General features: G+C 38.0%; 2 protein-coding genes across 3 annotated transcripts in view; both read left to right on the top strand.

Moving 5' to 3' along the window:
* The window catches only part of LOC144433571 (uncharacterized), a 313028-nt gene extending 305358 nt beyond the window's left edge, over positions 1-7670 (top strand). The window contains exons 1-4 of one of the 2 annotated variants that reach the window (XM_078121889.1): positions 2123-2239; positions 4720-4852; positions 5935-6028; positions 7358-7670. In XM_078121889.1, coding sequence (XP_077978015.1) covers positions 4765-4852; positions 5935-6028; positions 7358-7481 — 306 coding nt within the window. In that variant the 5' untranslated portion in view covers positions 2123-2239; positions 4720-4764 and the 3' untranslated portion in view covers positions 7482-7670. Of the gene's footprint in view, positions 1-2122; positions 2240-4717; positions 4853-5934; positions 6029-7357 lie in introns of those variants that run through there. The other variant, XM_078121888.1, reaches the window with a different exon arrangement.
* Positions 7671-17392: 9722 nt separating this feature from the next.
* Positions 17393-18215, top strand: part of LOC144434596 (DNA-binding protein RFX6-like) — a 33691-nt gene continuing 32868 nt past the window's right edge. The window contains exon 1 of the mRNA XM_078123067.1: positions 17393-17573. Within this exon, the coding sequence (XP_077979193.1) occupies positions 17393-17573 (181 nt within the window). The remainder of the gene's footprint in view (positions 17574-18215) is intronic.

Here is an 18215-nt window from a genome sequence, read left to right as displayed (position 1 = left end):
TCTTAACCTAATTTTATTTCGAAGTGTAGCGGAAGAAATAATAGCTCTGGTTTGTGAGAATGTGCTGAATATTTGTCTCCGTTCAGACAAGGAAAATACGAGGGACCTAAGGTGCATTGTCACTACGAATCTAACGACAATGGTATACGGACACATTCTTTGTGTAAAAAGTGTCCCGTTAACTGAAAAGGTGTCCCTTAAATGAAATTGAGAGAACACAGTTGAAACAATGGAGAGGAGTATAACTGTAATACTTAAATGCCAACGTTTACATAATAAAATCTTGTAAATAACTTTATTAATACAGTACTTACACTTAGTCGTCATCGATCGTCATCAATAAACTTACGGAGAGAGAGAGAGATAGAGAGAGAGAGAGAGAGAGAGAGAGAGAGAGAGAGAGAGAGAGAGAGAGAGAGAGAGAGAGAGAGAGAGAGAGAGAGAGAGGGGGGGGGGATGGAGGGGAGACAGACACAGACAGACAGACAGACAGACAGACAGACAGACAGACAGACAGACAGACAGACAGACAGACAGACAGACAGACAGAATAATGAACGTACAGACAGATTTATCAGACTTATCACAGTTCCTCTATCACGTGACCACAAATAATCATATACGCTATAAATGTAGCCCCTCCCCCTCCTCAAAAGAGAACTGCCATGTTTAATCATGTTTTTAATTTTATTTTCAGTAATTACTATAACAATGTCTGTTTTGACTGGTGACATGGGAAATAAAAATGGTTGTCACCGGTTAATACAATGCAATTAGGTTGTAGTTTTGATTTATTGAGAAAAGTCGAAAACATTAATTCATTAATTTGTCAAGTTAAAAGTTTAACAAAAGAAAATGTTTGTATTCGGATGATTCTATGATATATTTAGGCGGAAGATGACATGACTTCAAAATTCAGCTTCCTGTGAAATTAATCGACATTTGGTGTACTAAGAAGTCATCACTCTGAGGAAAAATTACCAGCATTTAGTAGTTGAATGATTTCCAATCAGCGCTTGAAATCAGAGTTTGTTGAGAATATTGCGTACAGAAAAAAAATTAAAATAAAACTTGTCCTGCAGTTTAAGATTAATCGTGAGAAAAAAGAAATGCGGGGTTTATGTTGGATTATTTAATTATTCTCGAATTTTCGACAAATACACATGTAATATTTATGTTCATTTGGGACAAAGTTCGCACAACGAAATACACTCAAATTGCTGAGATGGAATATTTCACACGAGTTGGGGATTTTTTATTTCATACGAGCCCAGGAGCGTCTAGTCTGGAAGCCAACTAAGGAGAGTCAGGGAGATTAACATTCACTAACGAGTGTGAGATATGACACCTTAGACCTATAAGGTGAAACTGAAAAGCCTTGTTCGTTTCATTGCGACATGGTCGTGAGTAAGACCCTTCATTCTTAGACAACGTCCTGTTTGGAATTTGTGTTCTCGCTGCGTTTTTAGGCCCCTATTCTTCGGTGACTTCGGAAATAAAAATATTCCCATTTTGTTGTTGTAAATCAGTATATAGTTCTTGATTTTGTCATTGCTATTTCGTCCCTGGTCAGAGTAATATGGACTTGAACCAGTCTGTATCGGTATAGTACATGCACCCTTACTCCTCAACACAAATTTCTCCGGGGTGGGGGTGGGGGGGGGGGGTGGAGTGTGACAATATGCAAACAGTTGTTTCGTTCGACCCCTTGTCTGTTTTGATAGCATGTGATATGCAAATAAGTTTCACCGGCCATAGCTACTTTCTGTCAGAACATACAAAAACGGTTTCATAAATCATGAAAATTTCTTCCTGAAAACTGAGCTCTTTGAATTAAAACTCAATTAATCGTGTAACCCTAGTAACGCGTGAAATAGATTTACAGCCCCAAAAAAGCCATCAACAATCATTACAAGACTCCAAGACATTTATTATTGCAGAGCTGACATTAATTTATCAGCTATTTCGTCGAATCCATTGTCTAAAATTTCCATTTTGTTTAAATCTCTTGTACTTAATTTACCGTTAATTAATTTAAAGAACCAGTTTACCCCTGTTGTAATTTGTTTATTGCATTTTTTCAATTTTCAGCAATTACACTAATTTATATTCTGCTCCGTGACTTCCGGGGGACAGTTAATAAAATATTGACGTCAACCTCATCATTTGTTCTGTCAGAGAGACTTTAAATAGCAGGGCCCAGGAGATTCTTTCACCATTCCGACCCAACTGATTGAAGGTAAGTCAATCCATCTAGGACTTTCGTGTTTATGAATTGCTGTAAGTATTCAATGTTTTTGGGTGCTATGCATTTTCCGTCAAAAAGTATTCGATCGAAATATTCTGTTTTTACGCTGCATCATTTATCCCCAGAAATAACTCTGTCGTTATTAATCATGACACAACGTTTAGCTTGCATATAAAAATTGCCCTTTTTTCTAGAAATCGGGCTTTGGATATTTTGTTCGTAGAGTTGGTGATTGTTGGTCGTTGTTAGAGATTCACATTGCTGTGTTTACTCTTAACACGCTGGGGTAGCCTCGACCTAATGCTTTACCCCCTCCCCATCCTCACCCCATACTATGACTGTAACAAGCTACTTATAAGAGTAGCAGTAAGTATGCAAAACTGTGATTTCTAAGATTGCAGGCCTCTGACATGTATTCCTGGTTGTCAAGCATGGGAAATGCCGTAAAACATTCCGACGTCACTGTGAAAAGAACGAGTTCTCCATTTGTGTTACACCTACCTACCTACCTGTAGACTTGGAGAACTAACGCTACCACATTATTTCCTATCCTAACTCCAATCCTAACTAACATTACGTTGGTTTTTTTTTAATTTTCGCGAGTGAAAATTCAAAAAATTAAAATATTAGTTAGGACTCAGACCACTATAGAGACTATAGTTGTCTGAGGTTAGGATAGCGGAAATAGTGTAGTAGCGTTAGTCCTTCAACGTCTACAGGTAGGCTATGTTACACTGCATGACTTCGAATAAACTGCGCTGTGCGATTTTCATACGTCGAACCATAATGAAAAATGTGGCAGTCTGAGGTTTAGTGTAGCAATCAGCTGTTGACGTCCCCGTTAAAAGGCTTGTGAATTTTAACCGAGCCACAGTGACCGAGCTAATTTGGTGGAAAACCACTGTCTGAGAATTTATCACATCAGGATCGTCGATTTTATTCCCTCCTGAGCATGACGGTAGGGGTAGGGGGGGGGGGGGGAGAAATAAATAAATTTGATGCTGATCATATTATAGGTGTTGAATGTTTGGAGCTATCGGATTACTTCGGTTGTTTTGGGGCTTTCGAATTACTTCGGTTGTTTTGGGGCTTTCGGATTACTTCGGTTGTTTTGGGGTTTTCGGATTACTTCGGGTTTTTTTTCGAATTACTTCGACTGTAGGGGGCTTTCGCGTTACTTCCGTTGTTTTGGGGCTTTCGTGTAAGTTTGGTTATAAAATGATTGTAAACCTTATATATCTTTATACCCATTACGAAAACATACATTTTTACCATCCGTAAGGGAAGGTTATAGTTTGGGGATGCATCTGTCTGTCTGTCTGTCTGTCTGTCTGTCTGTCTGTCTGTCTGTCTGTCTGTCTGTCTGTCTTTGTCATCGTTTTCCCAAAAACGTCTGGCACAATTCAAACAAAATTTCGTGCACATATTTATAAGGGTAATGGCTAGAGCTGATTAGGTTTTGGTAAACATTCATGAATATTAATGAGCTATTTGCATAATTAGTGGTTTTCGGTAATTAGACTATATCTTCAGAATGCATGCTTCAAATTCAATATCACATGTCGTATAAAGTTTGATAATGTAGCTTGTGGTTGTAATGACCCATTTGCATAATTGACGATTTTCAGTAATTAGGCTATATCTTAAGAACACATGCTTCAAATTCAGTACAACATATATGGTACTTACTTTAAACATAACAAAGCGCACGTCCTGAAAAGTTTGCTGATGTAGCTGTCAGTTTTAATAACTCATCTGCATAAGTAATGATTTTCTATATATGAAAAGTGCACATTTCAAGTTCTCTATAATTTGGTATTTACATTCATGATACTAGGGTGGGTACATGTCTTACAAAGCGTATTGATGTAACGCTTTAGTTTCAATTAGTCATTTGCATAATTAAACGTTTTTTCAGTAATTAGGCTATATCTATTATGCTTCAAATTCAGTACAATTTGGGACATTGATGATGACAAGGTCCATGTGCCATATAAAGTTTGTCAATGTAGCTTTTAGTTGTAAAATGACCCAGTAAGTTTGTTATATCTTAAAAATACACACATCCAGTTCAATTACATTTATTACATACTAGTACTTCAAACATAACTAATCGCATATGTTCTGTTGCATTCCAACAATTATTGTGTGTAGGAAAGAAAATCTAATGACGTTGCCTTTGCAGAGAGCATTCAGTTTAAATCTGGTTAAAGTGTTTATATCGCCTGCTTTCTATCACTGCCGTATCGCCGATTGTTGAGACAAAAAGTTGATCTTAAATCTGATGTATATCGTATTTCGCTACAAAACATTTAAAAAAATAAAACACCTTTTTCTCTTAGATTAGTTAGATCATAGGTATTGTACTTCGTCATGGTCTTTTCATGTAAAAAGTAGTTTTTTTTGTATTTATTGTAATTTTTTACACGTGAGACAACAATGTGCATTTTTTTTCCATTTTGCTACTGTAGCAAGAGTTGTTGACATTGAGTGCTAAATTGACGTTGATATTCAACATGCAGAAGACTGTGATTATTCTCTTGGTAACGGTTGCTATGGCAGCATTTATCACTACTGTCGACTGTTGGTGTGGGCGTCTTCCAGGTAAGTCCTAATAAGCACACAAACCAGCATTTTGAAGGGTTTTATTTTGTCGTAGATAACATTTGATAGTATGTAACCAACCAATCAAATAACAAGCGTTTCGCGGAATTTGTGATGTCAACATTTTACAGTAAACAACAATCGGTAATTACGCATATAGACGCATATTTATTTTAGAGTTTCAAGCGGGTAGTTAGTTCAGATAACATATTTTGTTCAACACCATTAAATGTCTTTCTTGTGTAATCCTGGGTACCGTTGTCGTTGTTTCGCTAGAAATTACTTACCTTGCTTGGAACAATCACATTGAACTGTCGATATTTTCCACATGTACTGCTGGTATTGTCCATGCTATCAATCTCTGACGTCATCGGTTTATGTAATGGACATATTGTCTGGATGCCAACGTGTTTTCTAACTACACCACGTCTGGTCATTTTAATATTCTGTAATGATTATGTGGTCTTGTTGCTAGATATATCTGCATACATTTTTTGAAGATTTACTCCTATGCCTACCCATCCATGGTGTTATAGCTGCAATATACACCATCATTATTTTGGCATTATACATAATTGTTTACTTGATGCTATGCTTGTTGCTTAGGACATTTACAGATTTTGCAGAATAACACCTTTAGAATCATAACCAAATTTCACCCCCCCCCCCCAGTAGTTTGAGAGGTAAGGCTCAATACCAAGATCACTTGCATCATCTACAAGCCAGACAGACAGACAGACAGTCAGTCAGTCAGTCAGTCAGTCAGTCAGTCAGTCAGTCAGTCAGTCAGTCAGTCGGACGGACGGACGGACGGACGGACGGACGGACGGACGGACGGACGGCCGGCCAGACAGACAGACAGACAGACAGACAGACAGACAGACAGACAGACAGACAGACAGACAGACATTTTACCACTTGAATCAGTTATTCCTGACTGTCAATACCTGGGCCTTTAATATCTCTCACTGCCTTTGATCGAATTCATAGCTGCAATACATAAATAACGAACCATCTCTGTCAAGTTGTATTATCAAGTTTACTCATGAAGATATATTGTTATTTTACGTATTTGAACGTAGCCGATGATGGTTGTACTCCTGGGGAGGTCGAAACGAAGGATAACTGTGTTACATGTACGTGTCTTGAAGACGGGCAGTACCAACAATGCTGCGGGTGAGAAATCCTTATTCAATTGAATCCTGAGTACTATAAGATTTTAAAATATCGCGACCCATTCGAACACAGATATTTAGAACGTTGTCAAGTGAAGAAGCTCTGGCGTACGATTTCCAATATCATAATTGGTCAACATTTGCAAAGAAATATTAGTTTATCACAATGCAGACATTATTGTAACTTTCAAATTAACTCCAACAAATGATCAGAAAACGACAAATCTATAATTGGTCCATACATAAATATTGGGTACTGGAAAGTAAAATACCTAACATTTTGAACTTCCTGTAAGATTGGTTGTTTTATTTCTTGCATTTGTAAGTGATCAATTATTTGCATATCGTCGAACTTAGGGAAATTCGGTATCACCGAAAATATACTCCAAGGAGGGAATGGAAGGGATGGGGTTTGTCGACACTTGCTGTTTGGCTACGTATACATCTGTCGATATGACAAAGGAAACGTAACGTAACCGAGCTATCAAGCTAACTGAAATAGATGCAAACTAAAACTATAATTGTTAATGTTACGACATGAGAAGTTTTGGAATGGACATTGGTTTAAAAATGGCCACACGGATGAGGATTTGATATTTATTTTGGCATAAAACAAATTTATTATGGTTTCCTACTTCAAAAATCGTTGTGAAACAACACAGATCAAGTCTGTGTATGTAATTGAATACCTGTGAAAAGCTAAAAAAATGTGATAATTGTAAGACTTACATTTTACACACTCTTTTGCCATTTATTGAGTTACAAACAAAGGACTTTGACTATGTCGTTCCTCGTTGATTTTCCAAGTAGCAAGCCATGATTAAATTGTTTTATAAATTATATAAATATAAATACCCAATCCTCTTCCGTATGGCCACTTTAATTATACTCACACTAGGGTAGTGTTTCGGATAACTTTCAGGATTCTACCTAGTGTCCAGCATTTTTTTGTTTGGACTTTCATTGTTTGCGGTTTAAATATACTGACAGTAAAGTGGCGTTTGTAATGACTTCCAGTGTATATTATTATTATTAGGGGGACTCTATTTACTGTATTTTGATTACGGGATTACAGGTTATCCGCACAAAAAGGCACCGCTATCACCCATTTGTGTAACTAATCTTCTACACATACATCAATAATAGTTTAACGTGTCTAGTTTAAGAGCTGAAAACTAGGTTTCCGCAGTAGAGAGATGACTTAATGCATAATTATTTGATAATCGAGAAATTTGTGAATGATTTCGCACCCCTAGGCCTATCATCCTTCTAAATGTCAATCCTTCCTGTCCATCCACACAATAACAATGTATTATTTTCTCTCCTGCAGTAAAGGAACAGCAAAGGCGAGCCCTGGATGCAAGGCCACGCTAAACACTGACACGTGTGAATACGAACTGGCTCGAGTTGGTGTATGCGCTCAGGAATGTAGGATTGTTGGAATGACAGGTTAAACTCAGCGAATTGTGATGTCACGCGATAGGTCATGCAGCATGCAGTTATGCCATACATTGCTCTTTTCAATTATTATATGCCTTTAAGTTTACCCACGCAATACAAATGCATGTCGCGCTCATTGATTTGGTTGACATGTAGAAAGTTGAAGTTACAAAAATGAATAATAAAGAGTCTGTCATGTCAAATTCGTTTGCATGTGCCATTTTATTTGACACTATAAAATACCAGGTTTTCGATCCCATGTTCTCGCCCCAGTGATACCATGACATAAGATCCACAATATCTGGGATGGGGTGGAGTCTCTTGCCTGAAATGTCTTGTCGTTGGTCCGTTTATGTAACCATTCGCTATATCCACTCGTTATTGAGCATAGGACATAAAGCGGAAAGAACGACTGGACCTTTCAGGTTAGGAGTTTTAAGCTGATTTTGAAGCTTTCAAAATTTGCTTTGAAAAGTTAGTTAACGAATTTAGCCAGTATATTAACAACAATTCAATTATGATGGGAATTTGGAGAATGTCTTTGTCATATAAATATCAGACTAGCTGGAGATAATTAGAACAGTCCAATTTTGCTGGCTGCTAGAAATATTACTTGGATTTCTGTACTTATAATAAATGACAACATGATTGTTAATCTCTGTTTAGTGTTGATAATAATACGTATCATATTGAGGCAGCTATAAATGGAGAAGGGTGCAGGGTGATACACCTTGTGGTAAGAGCTTGCTTTTGCAAACTTCTTTCCGGTAGGAAGCTATTTAGCGAAGCAGAAATAGAAAATTAACGCATGAAAATAATTTGCACCCCTCCCTTCCTTCCCTTTCCTCCCTTTTCCGGTGCATGTGGAATTTTCGAGTGACACCCCTAAATTCCTCCGACCCCCCCCCCCCCCAGGCCGTAAATGTAAATTAGGACGGCTCCCTAACTTTACATTTAATCTTAATATTTTGGCACCAACTGATACCACATCCCACCGCTGCCACCATTGTACTGTAATATCAGAACATATCCGTGAAATCGTCGCTGGCAACCATGCAGTGAGCGAGTGAGTGAGTGAGTGAGTGAGTGAGTGAGTGAGTGAGTGAGTGAGTGAGTGAGTGAGTGAGTGAGTGAGTGAGTGAGTGAGTGAGTGAGTGGGTGGGTGAGTGAGTGAGTGAGTGAGTGAATCAATTATTTGTTAGTTGTGGTCTCACAGGAGTGAAAGGGAACAGTGTGGTAAGATATTGGAGGGGGGGGGTGGAGGAGCTGGGATGATAACCTTGGTCCAGACAATACCGGTAATGCGCCCATTTAGTCTATGGGAGTTCTAGCCTCCAACTTTGTCAATTTGATCGAAATATGGACATTGATTGTAATGCAATGCCATCACAAAAACACATTGTGGTGTTGGTAGTTGTAGGAAGCAGCCACGGTGTCCTCTTTGTCCTCTCAACTTGACATAGCAACTGAGCGAAGTTTATGGGCTCAAGTTAGGGGACCAATGTAGAAACATAACCTATAGTATGATCGCCCCCAACGACTAATGGTGACGTTCTAACCCTTTTGATGTCATTGGCGTATCACTCATTCTCGGATAGCCAAAGCATATACTAGTGTGGAGCGAGAACACGCGAGTTAGAATTGCCGTAAAGAAGACAGTGCTTTATGATAATTAGTTAGACAATTAGTCATACTATACTGTGCACGATTGCCGTAAAGAGGACAGTAATTCATGACAATTTGTCAAACTATGCGGCACGTCCCATATTCTTCTAAACTTTGAAGTTGTGGATATCGTGCATTGGTATGCAAATCTTGAATGAATGAAAGTTCCCGGGTATCTATGGGCTTAAGGGTTCGAGCAGAATTTACGAAGGGGGGGGGGGTGTTGACACCATCTGTTTATCCCTATCCCGATAGGATACAATTATTCGAGTTAAAATGCACTTCAAACAAGTGTACTGAAACAATGTCCTGGACAACGCACGTCCGACGCCTGGCTTTTTTGTAAGTGTATGTCTTTGAGAGCAGAACCTATTTCCATATGCACCACGTCATAGTTACATGCACCAGAGAGCTGCTTATCTCGATCGGGATAAAAAGCTTATCCGGATCACGATCAGGATAAAAAAATTTTTCCCGGTCCGGGGATATTTCTGACCGGGCCATGGGTAATGTAGGAGTTAATTTCTATCAGTATTGTTTTGTTTTTTGTATAATTTGTGATATTTCATGTTTTGTGTAAGGAGTTTAATAAATACATAATTGGACAAGGGATTATGTCCGGGTAATATGCATACATTATAACCCAAAACAGGACTATCCAATATATAGTAATATTGATGTGTAGACCCGCGTTCCACACCATACGCAGTGTGGAACACAACAAAACTTCATGATTAAACGAACAAGTAGTAGTTATGCAGCGATGGCAAGTCAGAAATGAGATACACGTACGGAATAACAGCGCCCTCACTGTCAATTGTGAAACGGGCTATTATCAGCCACCCCCCACCCACCCCTTACTCACACATGCACGCACGCTGGGGTGTACAAATGAATTGCACACTAATACATTAATTTGAGCGCTAACCTAATTTCAAATTCTTAGACAGTAGGGCAGTATAACGTAGGGTGCTGCATTAATACTACTGGTTCATTTAATCATGAAGTTTTGTTGTGTTCCACACTGCGAATGGTGTGGAACGCGGGTCTACACATCAATATTACTATATATTGGATAGTCCTGTTTTGGGTTATAATGTATGCATATTGCTCCCTTTGGTTGGGGTGGGGTGGGGAGATAGCATTACTTGGCTTTGGTGGCTACTGGTGGGAAGGGTGTGGGAGGGGATATCTATTTTGAAAAAAAGGACATGTAGAAGGTCATTTAGAGGCATAACATATGAACATATGAAACCATACAGATATTTTAGAGTGACAGAATAATTGAAGATCATTGAATATGGTCTTCAATACCTCAACTCAATCAATTCCATTATCCAGCACACATGAACCCTTTAAAGCCTGTTTAGGGTGCTCAGAGTTACTAGAAATAAAATCATGAACGGGTTACAGGGGAAAAACCACTCCAGGAAATAAAGGCTCTTTTCGTACTCTTTGGCTATACTAGTCAGTGCATGATTTAACATATGTCCATTGGATGAATAACAATTATTTCTGACTTCATCTGAAGGTAATAAGCACGTAGGAGTCATGAATATGTATTGCTCATTTGATACATATGTATGTCTTCTGGCTCACATCGAGGCTACGCTGGATCAAGGGCAATACATTTCAAGGTCTTGTCCAATTTTCTCTTCAGCCGACCCCCCTCCCCCTCCGCCGTAAATAGTGCTCGTTTACTAATCTCACCATATCTTCAATTTCACTATGTGTCCCTTGTGCATGCACACAGATACGGGAAAACGGTTTTCTATCTTTCATCAGTATTACTTGTATGTAACAGTATCGCTATAACCATCAAAATGATTATCTGGTCTGAGAGACTCTTGGCGCCAAACAATCGTAAGTTGTCGTCCTAAATAGTGAACATGTTATTTATGCACCCACGCTGAGATACACAACACAACACAACACAACACAACACAACACAACACAACACAACACAACACAACACAACACAACACAACACAACACAACACAACACAGCCACTAATAAGCGTTCTGCGTTTGATCTCGTTTAGTACATATTGAAGTCCTGTCGCTGCAACTCGTAGGTTTTGCTGGTGGTAAAATTGAACCAAACTTTGATTTCAGGCCTCTCAAGTTGTATCATTTATTAGTCAACAAACTGCGAAAATTGTCCCAATATGGGAATTAGCTTCTATCTGGGACGCTGGGTTAGATGGTCGACCAAGCAAAAAATAACGCGGGAAAGAAGAAGTACGATACAATTCCACACAGGTAAAAAAACACCACTTTGAACTTCGCTTGTGTATTTAGTCTGATTTTTTTACTCAAATATTTTTACATTAATTGTTGTACTTTTTTACTACTTTGGCAACCGAGGTCTCCTTTTAGGTAAGCTATTGAATGGACGTCGGTCTATAATTACTCACAGTAGGGTGGCATGTCTGATGACTTCCGTGGTCTTGAAGTGTACATTTTGGTGACTTTCAATGTTTACACTATCTTGATTACTGGTTAGATTCACATAACAGAGGCATCGCTCGGTATCACCCATAAATGTAATAACTTTATGGCTAGTATTACATTTATGGTTTATATTACATTTCTGGGTGATACATCACTATCACCAACTTATAGTCGTCTGAGAACAGCAATTAGTCTGTGTCTATCTATAATAGTAAACTGAGACCTCGAGGACCTCGAGGAAGTAAATGGCTATAAAATTTATTTCATTTATTTACTATAGTCATTTTAAATATACGATGTATACAGTTTGCAACGGCGGGTAAACATTGTATGGCAGCCTTTTCACAGCTTGAGAGACATGATATGAAGTCAAATGTTTCCACGGTGTGGAATGAGATTCTTCTGATCATGAACAGCAGAACATCGAAGAACACAAAAACACTGCGTTAGGGACGCTCGCACAATGTCGCACAAGCTCAACAAACGGACATCGTTCGTTTAGGACAAAACCCCCTCCCCCTTCCCCTAAACGAACGTTCACAAGTGCGACATCAAAACGTTTATATAGGATGTAAATTATGATGAAAACTGTAGCGGTCACACCACTACGATTGATGTAATGTAAAATCATGATGACAACACATTAAAATACTACATATTAGAAACCCAACACCATTAGAAATATAAATTTTATCAACTTTTCAACATCTCTGTAGTAAATACAAAGGGTAAAGGAGTGAAAGTTTCCGTTGGAATTTGGTTAGAAGTGTGATAATGAAGTTCAGCAATCGCACTGACGCCAATCCCCGTTCCCCCTAAACGAACGAAGTTCGCTTATTGAGCTAGTGTGACATTGTGCGATCATCCCTTACATGTGGTGGTATCCATATCAATGGAGATACCACAGCGATCAGATATAATTTCTCTTTGAAAAAATTCCATATATACAAACACAAAACAGAAAGAACCATAGCCTAACACAGCGAAGTTACCTCAAATACATGAAGAACTAACCATTTACTCCATCAAATGTTGAATGATTCTGTTTACACTTGAATTTGACTTCTTTTTTTTACTCTTTCCCTCACCTAGGACGATTGTAATATATTGGAAGATTAATGATTAAAAAAGATAATATTATCAGTTTACTGTTAGAATTTGTCAATCAATTTTGTTCTTTATTGACCTCACGGCAACTTTGTTATATTAAAGGGGTACAAACTGAAATTGTATGGCTTTTTAGCGTAATGGTTGATGTATTTTCAAAATATACTCCAAGAATTGCACTTACTCAAGTACACTTACTCATCACTTACAATAGGGAACTTGCAAACCCGCCATGTTAAATGTTGCATCATGGGAAATGTGATAATAAATACTAATCAATTAGCATTGTAAACAATATTTTGTTACATTGTTTATAACCAGGAATGATCAATTCATAGTCACCCTGATCTTTGTGGGAGGTTAATTTTATCAGTAGCTCCAGATTAGGTATTACGATAACCACAGATAATCCCATAGTCCTTTGCGTCTCAGCATGCTCAGTTTGGATTGCAAGTTCCCTATTGACTGAACTCAAATCGAATTTATAAACAATCCAATTATATAACGTATAAAAGATGTTGGGGTTACTAGTAATGCAATTAACTTTTCACAATACGAGATGACAATATCATAATGTCACAGAAGGCATACGGTGACATTAACTGTTAAATTGTGCATACTTCTAGATTTGGTTGGGCTACAGTGTCGTCAAAAACCAAGTCTTCATATCCTTTAATTTGTTTACGTTTTGAATGTAAAAGTCTTATCAGGGAAAATCTTCTTATTTTCTAATAATATTCTTTATTGCCTTTGGCCCCGGCACCGGCCTGTAGCAAAGAAAATGATACATATCAAATAATTTTAATGAATAAATCAGCCACTCAAAGTAAAAACCTAGCTATTACAGATCCCTGAGACAGCTACCTTCCTCAATACAAATGCTTGGTAGACAAATTTTGCCAGGTTACATATAATTTTAAAATTTCTACTTGAAAAAAAGATTTACCAAAGACTGTTGATTTGGATGTTGAAATGCCCACTGTGGTAGTAATATTTCCCTATGTCTTTGTTAAAATAGCATTCAAAACGAAAATGAAAATCGTCCGATATAGAACAAACCCCACACAGTTCACAAATCCTCACTGTGCGATCAATTCAACAGATGCATATAGTATTTTCATTTATTTTATGACGAAAATGTGTAAGGCTTTCGAGGATGTACTACTTTATTTCTCCCATTTGAATTTTTTGAAATTTGATCTATTAAGATGTTTAACTTTTTAGTAAAATTGTTCCCAGTGAAAAATGTTAGATTGGCACTAGTGAAATGAAATTTTCAATGAAATCATTTTGATTATAAGACGAGATCCAATATTTTGGTTTCTTCAAAGATTTGAGAGAGAGAGAGAGAGAGAGAGAGAGAGAGAGAGAGAGAGAGAGAGAGAGAGAGAGAGAGAGAGAGAGAGAGAGAGAGAGAGCGAGAGAGAGAGAGAGAGAGACAGAGAGAGAGACAGACAGAGAGACAGAGAGACAGACAGAGAGACAGACAGACAGAGAGACAGACAGACAGACAAGCAGACAGACAGACAGAGACAGACAGACAGAGACAGACAGCCAGACAGGCAAACAGACAGACAGACAGACAAACACACACACACACACACACATACATACACACAGATTCAGAAAGAGTTACTTTGATATACAGAAAGATCGACAAACAGGCGTGAATTGGACATACAGAGAGATCCCACAGATCGACATTCGGAGTTCGGAGGTACAGACATATCGACGACTCTCGGGCATACAGACATATATCAACTCTCGGAGACACTCCTCCTGAAGTGTAGACTCTGTGGTATCAGAGATCGACTTGGCATATTAAAGTAGCTGATGGATATAAAACATATACTTACAGATACTGTAAATTTCATCTAACCACTGACGTTGAGTAGACATGTAAATACACCTATTAAGGCCTTGTCATAAATGAGCGTATATGTAAACTGGTTTAAGTACAAGGTCGCCACCAAACATATGTTCAACTTCAAAACATATCGAGAGGGCGGTATACGTTTTAGAGTATGTATCAAATATACAATTCAAAAATATATTGCAATATACCAGGTTAATCATGGAGAAAAAAAGAGTAATACAGTAAAATGAACTGGTATTTCGATCAACATCGTATTCCGTTTTCAGTCATAAACAATGGGGGAGAAAATATGATACAAGTTGATATGATGTATATTGACTCAGAGACCTCAAAAGTAAACAGGAAAAATGATGGATTGTTGTTTCACATCTTCTATGAAGTATATGTATCTCTTTGTCTACAATAACAGATTGTTGGGGTATTGTAGAAAATGGAATGAACGTGATTTGTGGAGAATACGTCATTTATAGTTGGCTTCCAGGTCAGAACTAAAAGAATAGTTGCAAAGAATATTCTGAACAAAATCTGATTACAAGCTATGAATGGGAAAGCATTGAACTAAGTGATGGTAATTTTCCTAACAGTGATGAATTTTTACACAATGTCGATTAATTTCACAGGAAGCTGAATATTGAAGTCATGTCATCTTCCGCCTAAATATATCATTAGAATCCTCCTGAACGAATACAAACATTTTCTTTCGTTAAACTTTTAACTTGATGAATTAATGTTTTCGACTTTTCTCAATAAATCAAAACTACAACCAAATTGCATTGTATTAACCAGTGACAACCATTTTTATTTCCCACGTCACCAGTCAAAACAGACATTGTTATAGTAATTACTGAAAATGAAATTAAAAACATTAAACATGGTAGTTCTTTTTGAGGAGGAAGGGGTATATATCGTATATGATTATTTGTGGTCATATGATCTAGGAACTGTGATTTATTTTCTCTTCCTCTTCTTACTTATGTGTATGAGTTATTAAGACCACTATCGAACTATCGTGGCATGGGATATAAGTAAAGGCCTCGCCAAAGTACGTGTTGCTAGATGTACAAACTGTCCTGTAGAAGAGTAAAGACAACATATATGCCTTTAAAAGGGCATTGTACTAGGCTAAAAGGGGAAACTATTTGTACTTACCCGTGAACATCTGCGTTGATTTGCACTAGTTTTATTTTCGGAAGTTTAATAGTAATCTGTCGCCCCTCCTGGTCAGAGACATCGTCGTGACAGCCATGACTCTGAAGTGTCTCGTCAAGCCACGATTAATGAATTTACATATTGAAAACGTGGGGTTCTTCTCCACAAATTCTCTGCGTTCTTACGTCAAAAAAAGTAAGGGCCCAGTCACGCTTGCTTCCATGTGTCTTTAGCATGAAAGGTAATGCTACTCAAATGTATAAGGAGCTGTATTTTCTAATTGAAATGTCACGTACTATTATTGTTGATTTGGCACTGGTTTATTTGGAGGGCGGCTACGACGGCCCTCGTGCCACTAACGAGGTTGGGTTTTGTCCACTCCTCGACAGTGTAATTGTATAAAACTTTGAAAATATTTCATTAGCAATCTGGAATTGAAATAATTGCTTGCTCAAGTAGCACATCTCAATTGAGTTTGTTTTACTTTGTGTTATTTGAATATGAGTCGGCCAGAGTTCACTAAAGTACTGGCAGTTCACCTTGCACACACGTGCCTTTATAGTGAGATTGACAAACGGTTCTGAGAAGTTTTCGGTTTTCAGACAATTTTGACACAAACTTTGCAGTGTTAGATAGAGGGAGAGTGATTGTGCAGTATCTAGGTGTTGAAAGTTGGTAAAGCCATCGTGGAACACCAACAGAGTGGGTACAAGTGTTAAACTATTACGGAAGGTGTAAACCATGACAAATACAAACTGTCATCAATAACTCTCGCAAACCACTGACATAAAGTTATTTGTAAGTGTGTTTGGCCAATTGAGCAGGTTCAAAGCACGGTGTACACGGTGACGGACAGGCCCCTCACGACTGTGGACACAGTAAAGGTTCACGTCTTCAGCATGTAATGCTGCACCGATCTATCAACTCGTTCAATTTGTATCAATCCAGGTTTAATGATTAACTCGAAGTAACCCGGGCTAGTACACACTGTAGTTATATATTAGTTATAATGTTCGATGTGATTGGTTGACCCAGTGTAACGATGGGATTTGGTGGTGACATCACAGTGTGGCTGACTTTGCACAGGATATTTGTTTTTCCAGGCTACACTGCACAAGTATATCCTTTTCTTCAACACAGTAGTAGGACTATACACGGCCCCTGCTGTACTTGGATTCACCGAGACGGTGCTTTGTTCGTATTCGTACCACAGCGTTGTCTTTCGACCGAACCGATCAACCACCTGTGAAGTGACCAGCCAGTTGATGTGGCGATCTCGGCGGACTAACCGTGTGGTGAACATCACTCAACTTCCGCTGTAATTTTCTTTGTTATGTGTACCTTCACACATATATATTAACAGTTCTGTGCCTTACTGTTTTATTTGAGAAGGGGACATGTTATTATCGTGATATTGGAAAAAAGGCTTGTTTTCGAAATCTACGATCTACGGTCAACGATGTTTGTTGAATTTTAACGAATTTCGACGAATTGTTTGTGTTAGTTGGTCATTATAGCATCCATAGTACACTTGACATATAGTTCACAGTATTTTATTAGTAAGTTGTTGAACTCTAGACCAAGGTATAGCAAAACCACTGAAGCACGTACTCGACATAGAGTCATCTTTTCTTTTCTGAAGTCGAATATTTGAAGTTGAAACCTTCAGACGAAATGCCAAACACAAGGTCAATCAAAGGTGCTCGCACAGACACTGGAATGGACACTGGGGAAATGACGGAAAATATACGTACAACGCCAGGAACTCTGAAACGCACCGTGAGTGTGATCAGTAAACGCAGACCTAAGGCCAAATACGCCAGGAGAGGCCAACATGAGGAAGATGTACACTCAGGTAAGGGTACTATAAAATCAAATCACATGGCGACCTAGAAAATAAAATCCATTAAAAAATTTCAACGAACTATAAAGGTTAATAGCTATCACAGGTCATTTAAAGGATTTGGATATCGATATATTTGACCACGGCCTTGGTTTGTAATATCGAACCAAACAAACATGGTACGAAGTTTTAAACAACACCTTTTCTCGTCCATTAAAATCGACCAGCATATTTTTGTAAGTACGCCATGATTGTTTTTGTCACTGCGATCACGAAGTTGATTTATTAATTACCCGCCATGGCAAAAAAAATATGATATAACATACACAGTAAAAAGTCTGAAATTAGTCGATGACGTTTATTATTTTATGATGATTCAGTTTGTTTTAGAATATAAAAAAAGAAGAATTTTGATAATTACTAAAAAGAAAAAAGAAAGAAAAAAAAGCACACGGTCTGGTTGTTGTGATGTGTTCTTTGATTGCCAAGAAATCATATACAGACATTTGTAGACCATTACATTTGATATGCTTTCAAATCAAGTAGCACGAGATAAAATGACTCGGTTGCGAAACACGTTGATGTGTTCACGTCACAAGTAACGGCAATCTCAGATAGCATAAAATCAGTTCACGCGTTCCCGCTAGCCTAGCA

This window comes from Glandiceps talaboti, chromosome 4, assembly GCF_964340395.1.
Source record: "Glandiceps talaboti chromosome 4, keGlaTala1.1, whole genome shotgun sequence".
Lineage (NCBI taxonomy): Eukaryota > Metazoa > Hemichordata > Enteropneusta > Spengelidae > Glandiceps > Glandiceps talaboti.
Note: the sequence above shows the minus strand (reverse complement) of the source record. Positions and strands in the feature narration are given on the sequence as shown.